We start from the raw sequence: 14,980 nt of genomic DNA on the forward strand, positions 1-14,980 counted from the left end.
TGAAAACATTGTAATCGTTTTTGTGAAGCCATAGTGTTGGGTTGTGAGGGGTTATCTCCCCTTATCAAATCGATACCAGATTCGCTTTTAAATATCAAATTATTGCATTAGTTTGATTAAAAGGTGATGGTTAGTGGGCGCGCCTCTCCATACATCAACTCACTGATTCGCGTTAACTTCATGTATTGTAAGCCAGCGATCAAATATAAGTTAACGCTTGGAATATTGCTTCAGCCAACAACTTATTTTAGGAGATGCTCTTAAATGGGAACTCGGAAATTGTTTAAAAATAATAAATGTTAAACAAGTGACAATTTAAACCTTTCAAGTTAACAGCCAAGGTATGAGTTGTACATAGAAACACTAGCAGAGCATTCAACGACTTCAGTCAGTGTTAAAATGTTATTTATATGGACCATTGCGTTGAATTATGAATGAAATTAGATCACGTTTCAATGCGATTACAAACATACCTTAGCACCTCATGCATAGCCATCGGACGAGCGAGGATACGCAACAAGACACTCCCACAGAAGCCAAGAGGCGAAATTCCTCGAAGCCCTTTCGCTGCACGTGCCACGAGACCCTGCCAAATCACGTGACGGAAGTGTCGTCTGCTAGTGTTTTGATCACTGGCGCGAATCTAAGAATGGCAAAGTACGGAAGCATCGGACCGTAGGAGAATTGAGGGAGATCAGCCGACGCTAGGATGAATACTACACTCTGGAGAAGCTGTGTATGAGAGAATTCGTGGAAGTTTGAGATCGGCAGTGGAAACGCATAACCAGATCGCGCGCCACAGACGAGAGGAACGGATTGAGTTACAGCCAAGTTGGGTTGTCAGCGTGATACTGTGTTTGTGTGGCTACTTGTTGTGTTCGCGTTCACGGACCAGTCAGCTATGATGGACTTAAGGACATCATGGGCAAAAAGAACAGCAAGCTAAAGCCGGAGGAGATTGAGGAGCTTAAACGGACAACCTATTGTAAGTACAAATGCAAAATTGGGCAAGATTTTCCACCGATTTCCTTCTCTGACGGACAAGGGCGCCGAGTGTTCGCTCAACTTGCTCCGTCTATCAATATAGTGGGAAGTCGTTGTCGGATAATTAGCCAAGGGTAGTGTTGAGACGCTCTGATCTAGTGATCACTGCCGACTCCATGAGGTTTATGATACCGTGTAGCTTTTCTCAGATCCGAAAGTCAAGAAGAGTTTACAAAACGTAGACCAACATACTTAAAGCTCCGACTCTTTGAATGTTTACCATTCTGCTTGCTGGCGGTGTTCTATATATAACACCATGACTTTAACATGTTTAAAACGAATTTTGAAGACAAGATCCAAGCGTGAGGCAAAAGGTCGGGTTGGTTTTGCAGAAATTCGTTTTATTTCCAATATTGTATGCCTATGGCGTGCAGTTGTATTGATTTCAACACACAGTCGGTGTTTAACTTGCGATTGTACTGTTAAAATGTTCTCTCCTGATGCCTAGAATACGCCGTATCAGCCCATGAACTAACCAGTGTCGAGCTGAATTGATAAGCGGCCAAAGCTACCAACCCATGCATTTTAAAATTGGACTTGATATATTCTGCAGCATGAAACATTATTCATTTTCAGATTCCCTGTGGCTATGGGTGATAGTAGGTTAGGGATCTGTGTTCTGTGGTGTTATTTATACCGTGCATGTTCAGCACTGATGGTTATTGCCTCAGGAATCGGCGAATTCAATGTGAGCAGCTATATTATACAGTCTAATTACTGCTGTCTATCCCTGCCCTGTAATATCCATATGTACGCGGGATGCTGGAAGTATTTGGAACATGTTTTTTGTCAGTTGCAATTTTGCACATTTACATGTTGAAAACTCAAATATGGAGACAACCTGGTGAATAGTGTGATATGAAGAGTGTTTCCTCAATTCGAAACTAGCAACTAACAGAAAGTCTTATATTCATTTAGAATGAATACTAATTATTGTGTCAGACCATGGATGATATATAGGCCTGTGGTCAGGTTGACCTGGCCCTAATCCACCAGCCAGTCAGGTTTCTGGCCCTTGGGTGCTGGGAGTCTGTCACAAGTTGAATGTCCAGTGTTATGTTGGCTTGACATTTTTGTAAGAGGGCAATGTGCTGACAGACCAAGAAGATTGAGCTAGGTACATCATCTAAATAGCCTGTCAACAACAACTGACTACACTACACAACTACTTCTGACTTCCCCATACAACTACTTCTGACTACACAACTACTTCAGACTTCCCCATACAACTACTTCTGACTACACAACTACTTCTGACTACACAACTACTTCTGACTACACCACACAACTACTTCTGACTACAGTACACAACTACTTCTGACTACAGTACACAACTACTTCTGACTACACAACTACTTCTGACTACACCACACAACTACTTCTGACTGCACCACACAACTACTTCTGACTACACTACACAACTACTTCTGACTACACAACTACTTCTGACTACACCACACAACTACTTCTGACTACAGTACACAACTACTTCTGACTACAGTACACAACTACTTCTGACTACAGTACACAACTACTTCTGACTACACAACTACTTCTGACTACACCACACAACTACTTCTGACTGCACCACACAACTACTTCTGACTACAGTACACAACTACTTCTGACTATACAACTACTTCTGACTACAGTACACAACTGCTTCCGACTACGCAACTACTTCTGACTACACCACACAACCACTTCTCACTACACTACACAACTACTTCTGACTACTCTTCACAACTACACAGGACACCTACTTCTGACTACACAGGACACCTACTTCTGACTACACTACACAAGTACTTCTGACTACACAGGACACCTACTTCTGACTACACAGGACACCTACTTCTGACTACACAGGACAACTACTTCTGACCACACAGGACAACTACTTCTGACTACACTAGACACATGTCTGACTACACAGGACACCTACATCTGACTACACAGGGCAGCTACTTCTGACTACACTACACATCTACTTCTGACTTCACTACACAACTACTTCCGACTACACAGGACACCTACTTCTGACTACACAGGACAACTACTTCTGACTACACAGGACACCTACTTCTGACTACACAGGACAACTACTTCTGACTACACAGGACACCTACTTCTGACAACACAGGACACCTACTTCTGACTACACAGGACACCTACTTCTGACTACACTACACAACTACTTCTGACTACACTACACAACTACTTCTGACCACACAGGACACCTAATTCTGACTACACAGGACACCTACTTCTGACTACACTACACAACTACTTCTGACCACACAGGACACCTACTTCTGACTACACAAGACACCTACTTGGGACTACACAGGACACCTACTTCTGACTACACTACACAACTACTTCTGACTACACAGGACACCTACTTCTGACCACACAGGGCACCTACTTCTGACTACACAGGACACCTACTTCTGACTACACAGGACACCTACTTTTGACTACACAGGACAACTACTTCTGACTACACAGGACACCTACTTCTGACCACACAGGACACCTACTTGGGACTACACATGACACCTACTTCTGACTACCCAGGACAACTACTTCTGACTACACAGGACACCTACTTCTGACTACACAGGACACCTACTTCTGACTACACAGGACACCTACTTCTGACTACACAGGACACCTACTTCTGACTACACAGGACACCTACTTCTGACTAAAAAGGGCACCTACTTCTGACTACACAGGACACCTACTTGGGACTACACAGGACACCTACTTCTGACTACACAGGACAAATACTTCTGACTACACAGGACACCTACTTCTGACTACACAGGACAACTACTTCTGACTACACAGGACACCTACTTCTGACTACACAGGACACCTACTTCTGACTACACAACACCTACTTCTGACTACACAGGACACCTACTTCTGACTACAAAGGACAACTACTTCTGACTACACAGGACAACTACTTCTGACTACAAAGGACACCTACTTCTGACTACACAGGACACCTACTTCTGACTACCCAGGACAACTACTTCTGACTACACAACACAACTACTGACTACACAGGACACCTACTTCTGACTACACAGGACACCTACTTCTGACTACACAGGACACCTACTTCTGACTACAATACACAACTACTTCTGACTACACAGGACACCTACTTCTGACTACTCTTCACAACTACTTCTGACTACACAGGACACCTACTTCTGACCCACACAGGACACCTACTTCTGACTACACAGGACACCTACTTCTGACTATACAGGACACCTACTTCTGACTACACTACACAACTACTTCTGACTACACAGGACACCTACTTCTGACTACTCTTCACAACTACTTCTGACTACTCTTCACAACTACTTCTGACTGCACAGGACACCTACTTCTGACTACACAGGACACCTACTTCTGACCCACACAGGACACCTACTTCTGACGACACAGGACACCTACTTCTGACCACACAGGACACCTACTTCTGACTACACAGGACACCTACTTCTGACTACACTACACAACTACTTCTGACTACACAACTACTTCTGACTACACTGTGAGACTAGCATGTCTGTCATACTGATTTTAAGAAACGAATGTCCTGACTCCTGAATCCTAATCCTTTTGAGTTCCCCTTTAGAAAAATGCGCTGATCATGCACCACCGTGTTAGAAAACCTTAATTGTTGAATGACGTCATCAATCTTCAGCTATGACGTCGTTTCTAGTGTGATGTCATTCCGACCTATGTCACGGTAATATTTGAATGACGTCAACAATCTTCAGCTATGATGTTGTTTCTAGTGTGATGTCATTCCGGCCTATGTCAAGGTAATATTTGAATGTCAACAATCTTCAGCTATGACGTCGTTTCTTGTGTGATGTCATTCCGACCTATGTCACGGTAATATTTGAATGACGTCAACAATCTTCAGCTATGACGTCGTTTCTAGTGTGATGTCATTCCGATCTATGTCACAGTAATATTCGAATGACGTCATTAATACCATCTGGATGATGGCAACAACTTGCTGGTGCCCGTGAAGTGATATTTCCACAAGTGCACATATGATTTGTATGAACTCTATGAGTAATAAAAAGGACTTATTATATAGTTGCCATTAGTTTGACAGATCTCTACCCACTATTTAAAAGGGCAAGCCAGTCAAGGAATACTTGCATCTGTCACTTTGCCTCTGTAATTTTGTATTCATGTTTCTTGGATTATTAGCAGAAATCTTCTGGACACGATGTAGTTCACCTAATTTTGCTCTTCTGGCAGCAAATGTTAGAATGCCACTAGGCGGTTATTGATCAGAGAATTAATCACCTTGTTTGTTCATATACAGTCTGGAAATCTTCAGTCTTTCCAGAATGCTGTAGTTATTGAGATTAACATCAATAAGGAACCGCTTCTCATTCTCGTACAAAGCCAAATTACTTTCTTTGATTTTCGTGATAATTTCTTTTTGTTTATTTTTGTTATTGAGAAACATTCCTATTGGTATGGAGGGTGCTTGTAAATATGCCAAAGTTTTCTCTAATTTAGAGTTAGTTACCAATTTAATCTTACATAAGCTATTTGTAGTGTTCTTGTCAGTTTGTTCTGATATATTCCAAGAGACAAAAGGTAGCCAATCTCACAGTTTACTCATCAGCTGACAAGTTATGATACGGATGGGGCTCGCGCATGTTCTCCATGTGATAAGGGTATCTGGAGAACTACTCTCAACTGACATGGGCCTTCTGTTGACAACATACATAGAAACAAATGTAAATTCTTCTCTATTTATATAGGGCTTCAATTTCCTCGGTTTCAAATGAAACAAATAGGGCGCCAGCACTCTATTGCTTCTTGTGAGAAGCAAGTTGCTTGTTTGTTGTTTAACGCCGCATTTAGCAATATTCCAGCCATATGACGGAGGTCTGTAAATAATCAAGTCTGGACCAGACAATCCAGTGATTGACATCATGAGCATCCATCCACGCATTTGGGATACGATGACATGCATCAACAAAGTCAATGAGCTTGACCACCCGATCCCGTTAGTCGCCGTTTTACGACAAGCTTAGTCGCCTTTTATGGCAAGTATGGGTTGCTGAAGACCTATTCTACCGCGGACCTTCACGGGTCTGTTGTGAGAAGCAACTGAATTGCAATGGATGGTCAGATTTGTTTTTTTGCTGAACAATTGTCTTTATTCTCTGTGGTATGTTGCTCTTTAGATAAACCATATCATGTTTGGGCAGGTTTGATTATTTATAGGCTGCCATGATAAAGTTGAAATATTGTTGAGTGTCGTGTAAACAAATAATTATGAAAAAAACCCCAAATAAATTCTATGAAACATGTCTTATGAAGATGTTGTGAGGACTGCATCTAAGTAATATACTGCTCAAAGAAGTTAAGGACCACCCAATTCTTTCTCATGACTATAGTTAATCTGTCATGAAGAATTAACTATAGTCATATGAAAGAATAGGGTGTTCCTTTACTTATTTTTATTAGTATAGTTCTACACTATTCAAAAGAGGGGAGGTAGACTTACATCTAGTCTCTGAAATGAATAGATTTTACTGAAAATAATAGTTGTTAAATTATTTTAATAAAATATGATTAAAAGGAGCCCAGAAATTCTCTTCTAGTAATCTACACTTGCCCACTACCGCATTCGACGTGATAAGCGCCTATGGCTATCTCAAAATTAAAAATAGGGGGCTCTTGTTAGAATATTATTTTGGTGAAAAAAATTAAAAAAATTGAAAGATCGTAAATTTCGTGGTTTATGCTGACAGCCTGAAATGATACAAAAGAAAAGTCTGTGTGTAATATACACGACAGATATATTTTTCCAGTATTTAATTGCCCTTAAATAAGGGTGCATATAACTCACAATTGCTTATCATACACAAATAAATAAGTTTTGTGTACATTGATCAATCAGTGATAATTGGGATTGTTCACTAGCCAATATATAAGCAAATATCACTCTGGGCACTTATTAGAGTGGCGCTTATTACGTCAAATACGGTATTATAAACTTGCATGGTCTGCATTGCATATATTTGTTTCAGCGTCTGCATGACAGACTAAGGGAGGAGTTGGCCAGTGGTGCTGATCCCTGTCATAGGATTACACCAAAAAATCATTTGGATCCTCCGTAATTTTTTCCAAAAAAGGATTTGAAATCTGAGCCGCCGAATCTGGAATTTAATGTTAAATGTTGAAATATTAACATCAAATACATTTAGGAGAATTTATAGGATTAGTTGGTGGGAGTGACAATACTAATATACTGTCATAATAGGGGACAGTTTGAAAGTGCCTGATGGGTTTGTTTATTGTTTAACGCTGCACTCAGCAATATTCCAGCTATACGACGGCGGTCTGTAAATAATCGAGTCTGGACCAGACAATCCAGTGATTGATATCATGAGCGTCGATCCACGCAATTGAGATACGATGACATGTATCAACCAAGTCAGTGAGCCTGACCACCCGATACCGTAAGATGCCTCTTACGACAAGCATGGTCACCTTTTACGGCAAGCATGGGTTGCTGAAGAACTATTTTATCCCTGATCTTAATGGGTTGCCTGGTGGGTTTGAATGAGTTTGTAAATAAATGAATGTTGTTTAATCTTGCAGTTGACAATATTCCAGCTATTTTATGGCAGCCTGTAAGTGATCAAATCTCGACCAAGCAAACCAGTGATTGAAAGCATGAGCAACGATCCATATCATTGGAACATGATGACATGAAATCTATCAAGGTTGCTTTTAAGATTATTGCGCTTATATAGTGACATGCATACATGTTTGGGTGTGGGTGGCATGTACTAGTCCGGTTTTATAGTGCTGGTCGGTTGAGATACCATGCATCAGTTTAACATGGATACCCCACCCAGACACAGAATACTGACTCCGAGACAACCAGCCCTTGTTATCTCCTCACTGCCAAACTCCAGGCATATTTACATCTTTTGGACTTGTGAATATAACGGTTAGAAATAGGGTGGGACCATCCAAATTTACTCCCCGTACACCCACCCTCCTATTACCCCAACTCTAACTGGGTACACATTGTAGGCCTCAAGAGATAGGTACAAAATATCTGATTGAGAATTCTTTAACTATAGCCCTGGCAAAACGTATTTAGATACATGTATTAAACAAACAAACTAAGTCACAGTTGACTTAAGCTATATCTTTATTCAATCTCATTAAAATCAGATCAAAGTACTCGCAGCTGCTAAACAAAGATCTGAGGACATCCCATTACGGGTCGTGTCAGAACGACCTTTCGCGAACTTTGACCGACCGCTGAAATGTCTAACAAGAAGTCGACATCAGCCAATTAAACAACTTTCTTGAGCTTTACTGCCCTCGTTTCAACCTGGCGACTTCCATTTGAGACTAAGTTTATTCTTTATTCAAAAATATAATAGTTAGAAGGAATGGGTGCATAGTCAGAAAGTAATGCGAACATTAGTGACTTATAGTGTAACCATAGAGTTCTAGATAATTTTTGTCATTAAACAATATATCACGTGACTAACCACGGGTCCAGGTAGTCCTGTTGGTACCCTGGTCCTACTCAGTACCCACCCGACACGAGTACCTGAGTTACCCGTCCCAGCCCTAGTTAGAAATGATCTTCAGCAATTCATGATTGTCACAAGGGGCAATTAACGGGATGGAGAGGTCAGTCTCGGTGACTTTATGATGCGTGTCGTGATATCCCTGTCATCGATGCTCATGTCATCACTGGATTGTCTGGTCCCGACTTGATTATTTACAGACTGCCATCATATAGCTGAATGTGACGTTAAACAACAAACAAACAATATTCAAACTAGGCCTATAAACAAGTGGCCTGTAAATGATCAAGTCTGTGCCAGACAAATCAGTGTTTGTTATCATGAGCAACATCCAATGCCATCAAGGAACTAAGTCACCGAGCCTGACCACCCAATTATATACAGACCGCCATCATATAGCTGAATGTGACGTTAAACAACAAACAAACAATATTCAAACTAGGCCTATAAACAAGTGGCCTGTAAATGATCAAGTCTGTGCCAGACAAATCAGTGTTTGTTATCATGAGCAACATCCAATGCCATCAAGGAACTAAGTCACCGAGCCTGACCACCCAATTATATACAGACCGCCATCATATAGCTGAATGTGACGTTAAACAACAAACAAACAATATTCAAACTAGGCCTATAAACAAGTGGCCTGTAAATGATCAAGTCTGTGCCAGACAAATCAGTGTTTGTTATCATGAGCAACATCCAATGCCATCAAGGAACTAAGTCACCGAGCCTGACCACCCAATTATATACAGACCGCCATCATATAGCTGAATGTGACGTTAAACAACAAACAAACAATATTCAAACTAGGCCTATAAACAAGTGGCCTGTAAATGATCAAGTCTGTGCCAGACAAATCAGTGTTTGTTATCATGAGCAACATCCAATGCCATCAAGGAACTAAGTCACCAAGTCTGACCACCCAATTATTTACAGACCGCCATCATATAGATGAATGTGACGTTAAACAACAAACAAACAATATTCAAACTAGGCCTATAAACAAGTGGCCTGTAAATAATCAAGTCTGTGCCAGACAAATCAGTGTTTGTTATCATGAGCAACATCCAATGCCATCAAGGAACTAAGTCACCGAGCCTGACCACCCAATTATTTACAGACCACCGTCATAGAGCTGGAATATTGCTATGTGCAGCATTACACATACAAAGAAACAGCACAGGATCAGGTGGTGGTGTAGCTTAGTGGCTAAAGTATACACCAGTCACTCTGAAGGGTTCGATTGGGCATTTTTTTGAAATCGTACAATGGACTTTTAGCAGAGATTTCTTATGGTTATGGAAAAGTGGTAGAAACTAACAGTTTTAGTCGACTAGTCCTTATGATGATAACATATTGCAATACCTTAAAAATGGCAAATTTCTACTTGTCCTTATGATACCTCAACTATGAGTCAGTTTGGCAAGAACTACAGGACTAGTGCTAATTTCTTTAGCTGTTAATTCAGTACAGTGTTTGAAAGTACATTTCTGATGTCCTCTGCCGTGATATTGCTAGAATATTGCTGAAAGCGTTGTTAACTCAAACTCATGCATTCACAAACGTAGATGTTGCTGTGACAGCCCTATTCGAAAGGGTAAAGGAGAATCCACACATATACTTGACTAAAACAAATACCTGAAGATTTTGATTGGGAACAATGCTCCTGTCTGACCATGATCAATACTTCACAGGCTTGTATTAACTATTGTATTCCACGTTGTATACGAGTCCGTGAAGTATTGATGTCGGTCTCACTGTATCATCAATACTTCACAGGCTCAAAAACCTGTTGTATTCCACGTTGTATACAAGTCTGTGAAGTATTGATGGAGGTCTCACTGTATCATCAATACTTCACAGACTCATATTAACTATTGTAATCAACGTTGTATACACGACCATGTGGTATTAACATTGGTCTCACTGAATCATCAATACTTCACATGCTCGTATTAACTATTGGATTCCACGTTGTATACCAGTCCGTGAAGTATTGATGTTGGTCTCACTGTATCATCAATACTTTACAGGCTCGTATTAACTATTGTATTCCACGTTGTATACCAGGCCGTGAAGTATTGATGTCGGTCTCACTGTATCATCAATACTTCACAGGGTCGTATTCACTATTGTATGTCATGTTGTATACACAGCCGTATTGATGTCGGTCTCACTGTTGGCGTTGTCTATTTCAAGACATGATCGATGATTGATCGACCAGCACAGATTTAGGTGATCAGGTGGATGCAGGAATGCTGTTGATGTGTTTTGTTGAACCAAGTTGAGTTAGCCTGCTACAAAAGGATTGTATATTTGCAAATCATGTTCCTTGTAAAATTAGATCAAGAAAAATATTTATAGATGTCAAACAAAGAAATATTTCTCTGCAGTATGTTTAGGATGATAACATTGTCAATTGTGGTACTCTTCTTGGTTTGTTGGGAAAATAAATAAAATTATTAAATTATAGCAAGAAAATAGTTCATTTCTTTCTCACATACAAGTTTCAAGTTTCAAAGGATTTTCAATTGAAGAGAGTGACTATTGAAAGGAATGAGTGAGTAAGATTTAATGCCTCTTTGAACAGTATTTCAGTTATATCTACTTAATGAAGTTGGACGAACAAAGAATCACTGTACCTGCACATATTTGTTGTTAAACTCTGCACACAGCAATATTCAAACTGACCCATAAAGATCAGGGTTAGAATAGAACTTCAGCAACCCATGCTTGCCGTAAATTGCGACTATGCTTGTAAGAGGCGACTAATGGGATGGGGTGGTCAGGTTCGCTGACTTGGTTGACACATGTCATCGTATCCCAATTGTGTGGATCGATGCTCATGATGTCAATCACTGGATTGTCTGGTTCCGACTTGATTATTCACAGACCACCGTCATATAGCCAAATGTGACCTTAAACAACAAACAAACAATATTCAAATTAGGCCTTTAAATAATCAAGTCTGGGCCAGACAAATCTGTGGTTGTTATCATGAGCAACATCCAATGCCATCAAGGAACAAAGCACTATGATTGTCGTAAGTTCATGTTAACGTATGGAGTTACGATTGTCTTAGCACTAAGATCACTTTGAGGAACAGGGCCCTGGGTGCTGTTGTACAAAAGAACCTTAGCACTAAGACTGTTGTAGGTCTGTGTTAAGGTATTGAAGTTACGTCCACCTTAGCGCTAAGATCGCTTTGTACAATCGCACAACAACCTATTCTAACCTGTGTCCGCATGGGCTATAATCAGGAGAGAGCTAGTGACCTCTTCTAACGTGTGTCCCTAAGGAGTTAGACAAATTTGAAATAGAAAGGTGTAATTAAGTGAGGGCAGACCAAATTTCTCAGGAAGGTTCAAGCACACTTTCAAGACCGCCACAACAGGGCAGGTCTCTCTGACAGAGATGGATATATGGACAAATAACCCTGCCATAACAGGCATCAGTTACAGAGAGTCAGATGGTTATCAGACTTGGTCTAGTTATTGAAGTTGGAATTGGGTCGGTTGAGTCCGACAATCAATAGAGGCCCAGTATGGTCTTTAAATAGTCTGTCTCACAGTCACTGAACCATATTGTTTTCCCTTTTGCCCAGCCCTTACTGTCATGGTATAGCTGTAAATGAAGCAAGTCTAGATTTTCCACAGGTCCAGGAAGCTCCTTTACTGGGCTCCTTTTCTTTATGAATGAAGTTGCTTGTTTCTATCAAAATTAATATTTTCAGGGACTGAGTCCAGATCTTACTACTGAGAGAGGTGGTGTAACAGTAATTTCTGGAATGTTTGTGCAAATGAGTGAATGAGTGAGTGAGTTTGGGTTAATGCCAGGTTGATATTTCAGGTATATCATATAGTGTCAGCTTGGTGTGGGGGGGAAAGCCTGAATGTCTTCTATGATTATCACTTTGGTGATACCCATGACAAACCAAGCATGATGCTGACAAACCAAGAAACATGATCAAGGCGAACCAATATTCAAACCCACGATCATAGGTTGCTGTGACAATGAAGGTCTACACAGTGAATTGCAGCACCTTAGGACGACTGGCCCACCTGCACCCAAAGGATGTTTGATTGTTGATTGTGTTTGGAAGAGGTAGAACAAATGGACCTTGACAGATGCTGGACTCCATCTCCTTCTTGGAATGTTGAGAATTCTTATCTGCCATCATCCAATGGATGGATGGATCCAAACAAAGGGTGAGGTATGGTAAGTCGCTGATTAATTTGATACTTTTTTGGGGGGGGGGGGGGGAGCTGTTTTTTGTTTTGTTTTCTATAAACAATAACTTGTTCCAGGACATATTTAACAAATATGATTTGGCTTTAGGCTTTACGGCATTAGGCAATCTCTATTTATCCACCCCCCCATCCCACCAACCAGATTGGCGAGTAAGGGCCTTTTTTGCTCACTCACTACCCCCCACCCCCCACCCCCCACCCCCAAGGGTAGATAATATGGGAATGGATCAAACCTTTTGGAAATTGATATGACACATATTAGATAAGTTAATATGAATGTGATATATTCTTTTCGTCTTAGAATTGTATATTTTGGACTTAAGCTGTTTCTAGCGTTATTCTTTCCATATCACAGCGGGGAACACCAAGAATTTCAAGGGCTTGTCACATTGCACCCACGTTGGTAATTAAACCTGGGCCTTCAGCATGTAGAGCCAAGACTTTCACCACTTAGCTACCTCATTGCTCCATTGTCATGATGTGAATATATCGTAACAGAATACCTGGTGAAAAACAAATTAAATTTGCTTAGAAGAAACTTAATATTTTTTATGAATGTTTAAAAAATGGATTCTGGAACAAAAAATAACATAAAACAGAAGGTGGAAACATTATTCCACAAAGGGGACAAACTAAAAATAAAAACAATATTATAAAACACAGACCAAACAGGAAGAAAAGCAATTGGTAAGCAATCAAACTAGACAGCCATCATGACGCATGAAAGAGCAGGAATATGAGTCCTGGTTGACCTAGAGGGAGGATGATGCTAGCCAAAGCTGCTTGTCCAGCCAGGCAGTGTATTATCCCTCAGTGATGAGGAGGGACAGTCCTGGCATGAGGAGCGGACAGTCCTGGCTGCAGCTTACATCGCCACCACTGACATCCTCCCCCCCCCCCCCCAGCCCAAAGCACTAATCCTCTGTATTTACACTGACAGTATGCTGTTATTAAGTATAAATAGGTCTAAATAGGTCTCTAATGTTGGTCAGGAATGTGACATACAGTATATTTGCAATTTTGAGTGGTGGGCTTGTATTCAAATTTCATTTATCATCATACTGGGCGATGATAATATTTACAGTTACATTTACTTGCAGAGTTTAAGGTATCAAGTTTTCTGCTGGATCATTCAACGCATATTATGGGTTTTCTTGCGTTTAACTTGTTTTCTGAACATATTCATTACTTAGTAACAAAATACAATTCAAATTGTCAATTACTGATGAATAAGTATGAATAAGTGATGTTTTGCTATTTAAACTTAAACTTAAGTATTGCAATACAGAAATCTAGATAGAAGGTGGGATACATAGTATTTTATCAAGATCATGTGAACCAATCAGATCTCATCATTCTGACTTGGATGTATTAATAATTATGCCACAGTCTTGAAATAAAAATGTTTTGAAGGGTCATACAGGGATAGACACCATTGGTCATATCCAAGTAGTCCGTATCTTAATTATTTATTCTGTTTTTTTTGTTAGCTTTTGATTTTGGCCTGCAGCAATGATGTTTGGTGTGATCATATTGAGGCCAACTTAATAAAGTCAAAGAACTAATTGTTAAAATTATTCATAATGACATTATTCATTTTGTGTCAGTTTTTGGGCTAGTCAAATCTATAATGGAGAAATTGTGAAACTGTTGAATCTACTTCCGTAATAACCTATTGTTGCGTCAGTTTTACTTGCACAAAATGTATGTTCACAATGACCAGTGAATTCCTGGCCCAGAATCAACTTCAACAACAATAGTGTGACATATTAGGGAATTCAATTGAAAAAAAAACAAAGCCGGGAGCTCGGAAGTTCTCCTACATTTTCTTTATTGAGATTGATGTGGGCAAATGGCGCCTGGTGATTCTCTGGCTGGTATATTTTGGTGTAAGCTGTGTGGGAGAGAAGATACTGTCCATCATATATATGTACAATAATATTGATGTTGGTAGTAAAGTCGGTGAGCAGTCACAGGGGCAGTTTTCACATCTTCTATAATTACCCTAGCAGGCCCCCCAGGACTTGTGGCTGGCGAGGTGAACACTGAGCCTTGGAG

General features: G+C 40.3%; 1 protein-coding gene across 1 annotated transcript in view; it reads left to right on the forward strand.

The window, feature by feature from the left end:
- The first annotated feature begins 522 nt into the window (after positions 1 to 522).
- Positions 523 to 14,980, forward strand: part of LOC124139320 (neuronal calcium sensor 1) — a 129,233-nt gene continuing 114,775 nt past the window's right edge. Inside the window, exon 1 of the mRNA XM_046506311.2 lies at positions 523 to 985. Within this exon, the coding sequence (XP_046362267.1) occupies positions 922 to 985 (64 nt within the window). The 5' untranslated portion in view covers positions 523 to 921. The remainder of the gene's footprint in view (positions 986 to 14,980) is intronic.

The sequence above is a fragment of the Haliotis rufescens genome, unplaced genomic scaffold, assembly GCF_023055435.1.
Source record: "Haliotis rufescens isolate VD_foot unplaced genomic scaffold, xgHalRufe1.0.p SCAF_8, whole genome shotgun sequence".
In the NCBI taxonomy this organism is placed as follows: Eukaryota; Metazoa; Mollusca; class Gastropoda; order Lepetellida; family Haliotidae; genus Haliotis; species Haliotis rufescens.